Below are 4,601 nucleotides of genomic sequence, written 5' to 3' on the forward strand. Positions count from 1 at the left end.
CAGTGTGTTTCTGCTGAGTGTCATCGTCCTGAGCTCCTCTCTGTCTGTTTCAATTTCCACTCTGAACCCTCAGAGGAATGGCAGCTGTCGGCTCGACGTGTCAGGGATTTCTTTTCTGAGCAGCTGTTTGGTGACAGAATAAATATAGACAATGAGCCTGCAGGCACACCACAAAAGAGGCACAGACAGTCCTTCAAGTATATTTCACAGAAAGAAAGTGTCCCTGATCTCAAACAGTTTCACTGATGTCCACAGACCAGCCTTTGGAAATCTGACGCAGGTCTGAGTCTGGATGAGACCAGAATCCATATTTTATATATATTTTGATCTCTGAAGAGGTTGAAATAAGATGAGAGACAGACAGACAGACAGACAGACAGACAGACAGACAGACAGACACACAGACAGAGAGACAGACAGACAGACAGACAGAGAGACAGACACACAGACAGACAGAGAGACAGACAGACAGACAGACAGACAGACAGAGAGACAGACACACAGACACACAGACACACAGACAGAGAGACAGACAGACAGACAGACAGACAGACAGACAGACAGAGAGACAGACAGACACACAGACAGACACACAGACAGACAGAGAGACAGACAGAGAGACAGACAGACACACAGACAGACACACAGACAGACAGACAGACAGACAGAGAGACAGACAGACAGACAGACAGACAGACAGACAGACACACAGACAGACAGAGAGACAGACAGACAGACAGACAGAGAGACAGAGAGACAGACAGACAGACAGACAGACAGACAGACAGACAGACAGACAGACAGACAGAGAGACAGAGAGACAGACACACAGACACACAGACACACAGACACACAGACAGAGAGACAGACAGACAGACAGACAGACAGACAGAGAGACAGACAGACAGACAGACAGACAGAGAGACAGACAGACAGACAGACAGACAGAGAGACAGACAGACAGACAGACAGACAGACAGACAGAGAGACAGACAGAGAGACAGACAGACAGAGAGACAGAGAGACAGAGAGACAGACAGACAGACAGACAGACAGAGAGACAGACAGACAGACAGACAGAGAGACAGAGAGACAGACAGACAGACAGACAGACAGAGAGACAGACAGAGAGACAGACAGACAGAGAGACAGAGAGACAGAGAGACAGACAGACAGACAGACAGACAGAGAGACAGACACACAGACAGACAGAGAGACAGACAGACAGACAGACAGACAGACAGACAGAGAGACAGAGAGACAGACAGACAGACAGACAGACAGACAGACAGACAGACAGACAGACAGACAGACAGACAGACAGACAGACAGACAGAGAGACAGAGAGACAGACAGACAGACAGACAGAGAGACAGACAGACAGACAGACAGACAGACAGAGAGACAGACAGACAGACAGACAGACAGACAGACAGACAGACAGACAGAGAGACAGACAGACAGACAGACAGACAGAGCCCAGCCACTTTCCTGAGGATGCTCATTTTAGCCGCTTGTATCTGTGATCTCTTTCTTTGCTTTGCCTTCAGGCTCAGCTCTCTCTTTGTCACAACGGTCTGGCACAACGCCTCCATTACTGCTGACACCGAGCCAATCCGTCTGTCGACCTCATGCTCCATCCGTCCCTCACTCGTGAACAAGACCCCAAGAGACTTGATCTCCCACTCTGACAGAGCAATCCACTGTTTTCCAGTGGAGAACCATGGCCTTGCACTTGGAGGTGCTCACCATCATCCCAGCTGCTTCGCACTCGGCTGCAAACCGCCCCAGGGCCTGCTGGAGATCCCAGTATGAGGAAGCCAACAAAACCACATCATCTGCAAAGGCAGATATTTTGAGGTCCACATATTGGAAAGCCTCTTTCATGTCCCCCGGCTCCTTGAGATCCTGTGCATGAAAATCACAAACAGGACTGGTGACAAGGGGCAGGGCCAACACACACTGGAAACATGTCTGACTTTGTGCAGAGTATGTGGACACAGCTCCCACTTTGGGCGGACGACGACCAGATGGCTTGTACCAGCTGCTCCGGAACTCCATACTCCCGCAGTACCCCACAAGATCCCCTTTGGGCCAAATAAAGTTTTTTTAATTGAAATGAAATCCACGAAGCTCATGTAGACTGGATGGGCAAATTCCCAAATGTGCAATTGGAGCACACCCCCTATTTTGAAAATGGGAACCACCACACTGGTCTGCCAGTCCACAGCCAGATTTCCACGTGACATTGATAGCCCAAAACTGTCCCGAGCCTTTAGCATCTCGTAGCGAATCTCATCCATGGCATCTTACCACTGGGGAGCTTCCTCACTACCTCAGTGACCCCTGCCAAGGTTAGTGGTAAGGCTTCCCCTGGGTCTTCAGACTCTGCCTCTTCTTTAGGGGCCATGTTGTCTGGGTTCAGGAGTTCCTCAAAGTAATCCTTCCACTAGACGATGTCCCTAGTCTGGGTCAGCAGCCCTCCACCCCTGCTGATTACAGCCTAGGGCAAGCCCTGCTTTCCCTTCCTGAGCCATTGGATGGTTTGCCAGAACTTCCTTGAGGCCAACCAAAAGTCCTTCTCCATGACCTCCTCAAACTCCTTTTACACTCGATTGTTTGCTTCTGTAACCACAGAAGCCTCAGCTTCCAGAGACTCCTGGGCTAGACAAGCCGAAAAGCCTCTTTCTTCAGCCTGACGACTTCCTTCACCACTGGCGTCCACCAGCGGGTTCTCAGGTTGACGCCACGACAGGTACCGATGGTCTTCTGACCGCAACTACTAGCAGCCGCTTCCACAAGGGAGGCTTTGAACATTGAGCACTCAACACCAGGTGTTGATCAGTTGACAGCTCTGCTCCTTGGCAGTTAACTAACCCAGACCATAGCTTTGGTACCGTGTTCAGTACAAGCAGGAGACAAGCAGGTGCGCAGGGCTGGCCAGCAGCCACAGGACAGGAACAGACCGGATATGTGGCTCAAGGATCTTTTCAGTGTGGTGAACAATAAATCACTCCATAGATCTTTGAAAATGATGATAGGACAAAAAGTACATCAGCAGAAAAGAGTTTATTTAGCACATTATTTTATTCTGGAAAATGCTTTGATTCAAAGTTACATTTTTTAATATCAAGTTTCTGTGTTCACATTTTCAAATCATTTTGCTACTTCATTTATTTCACGTGGCAGCAGAACATCATGTGAGTGGGAGACAGATTTTCAATGTTGTGTCAGTTTACAGTTGTGTACGCTGGAGGGTCGGTCAGACCAGCAAGTCCCTCTGCTGGTTTAGGGAAGTTCACCATCTGCAAAAGAACACAGCCCAATCACAACCAAAACCAGATGACCTGAACAGCGAGCAGCTCCTCCCACTCTTATAATAATAATAATGTGCTTTATTTGTATAGCACCTTTCATACAGGTATGCAGCTCAAAGTGCTTTCCAGTAAAACAAGACATAAAATGAGGATGAAACATAAAAACATAAAGAAAGGGTTACGGTTCTCTGACAGCAGGGAACCGTCAGATCAATCTATCTATCTATCTATCTATCTATCTATCTATCTATCTATCTATCTATCTATCTATCTATCTATCTATCTATCTATCTATCTATCTATCTATCTATCTATCTATCTATCTATCTATCTAACATACTTGGTAGTAAACCAGATTCTGATTCTGAATGTGTTTGCTTGAGTCAGTGTGACTGAGTTCTGTAACGCCTCCTTCAGGGGGAGGGGAGCTCACCTGTGGGGGGGGCGGAGCCATGGAGGCAGGTGCAGCGTGGAAAGTGGGATCAGCTTGTGGAGCCATTGAAGCATTCCCTGGTATGATGTAGAAGGGCGGCTGCTGCTGCTGCTGCTGCTATAAACACAAACATCAGTTCGTCCTCATGTCTCTGTGCATCAATCCTCACAACTGAAGACAAAGACACAAAGACACAAAGACACAAAGACACAAAGACACAACGAAACAAAGACACAACGAAACAAAGACACAAACACAAATCCACAAACACACAACAACACAAACACAAATCCACAAACACAACAACACAAACACACAAATGCACAACAGCACAAAGACACAAATCCACAAACACTCATACACACAAACACAACACAAAGACACAAACAGAAATGCACAAACACACAACAACACAAAGACTCAAACACAAATGCACAAATACACAAAGATACAGAGACACAACAACACAAAGACACAGACAAAAACAAATGCACAAACACACAAATGCACAACAACACACAAATGCAGCAACATAAAGACACAAACACAACACAAAGATACAGAGACACAAACACACAACAACACAAAGACACAAAGACACAACGAAACAAAGACACAAACACACAAATGCACAAACACACAAATGCACAAACACTCATACACACAAACCCAGCAACATAAAGACACAAACACAACACAAAGATACAAAGACACAAAGAGTTCTGTTTGCTTCATTAAAATCAGCTGCAGGAACTCACCTGGCTGCAGCAGTTACAGGTCTGTTTACAGGCGAATGCTGAGACAGTGATGGAAACAATGAACTCCAACAAATGGAACACAGCCAGGACCCC

The 4,601-nt window shown here is 46.8% G+C and overlaps 1 protein-coding gene across 1 annotated transcript in view; it reads right to left on the bottom strand.

The window, feature by feature from the left end:
* Positions 1–3,050: 3,050 nt before the first annotated feature.
* LOC306823119 (membrane-spanning 4-domains subfamily A member 4A-like) overlaps positions 3,051–4,601 on the bottom strand; it is a gene marked incomplete at its 5' end in the record, with an annotated part of 3,264 nt that continues 1,713 nt past the window's right edge. Inside the window, 3 exons of the mRNA XM_079342485.1 lie at positions 3,051–3,305; positions 3,751–3,867; positions 4,509–4,601. The exon at positions 4,509–4,601 is cut by the window's right edge and continues 21 nt beyond it. Coding sequence (XP_079198611.1) covers positions 3,231–3,305; positions 3,751–3,867; positions 4,509–4,601 — 285 coding nt within the window. The 3' untranslated portion in view covers positions 3,051–3,230. The remainder of the gene's footprint in view (positions 3,306–3,750; positions 3,868–4,508) is intronic.

This window comes from Symphodus melops (assembly GCF_947650265.1).
Source record: "Symphodus melops genome assembly, chromosome: 4".
Taxonomy (NCBI): domain Eukaryota; kingdom Metazoa; phylum Chordata; class Actinopteri; order Labriformes; family Labridae; genus Symphodus; species Symphodus melops.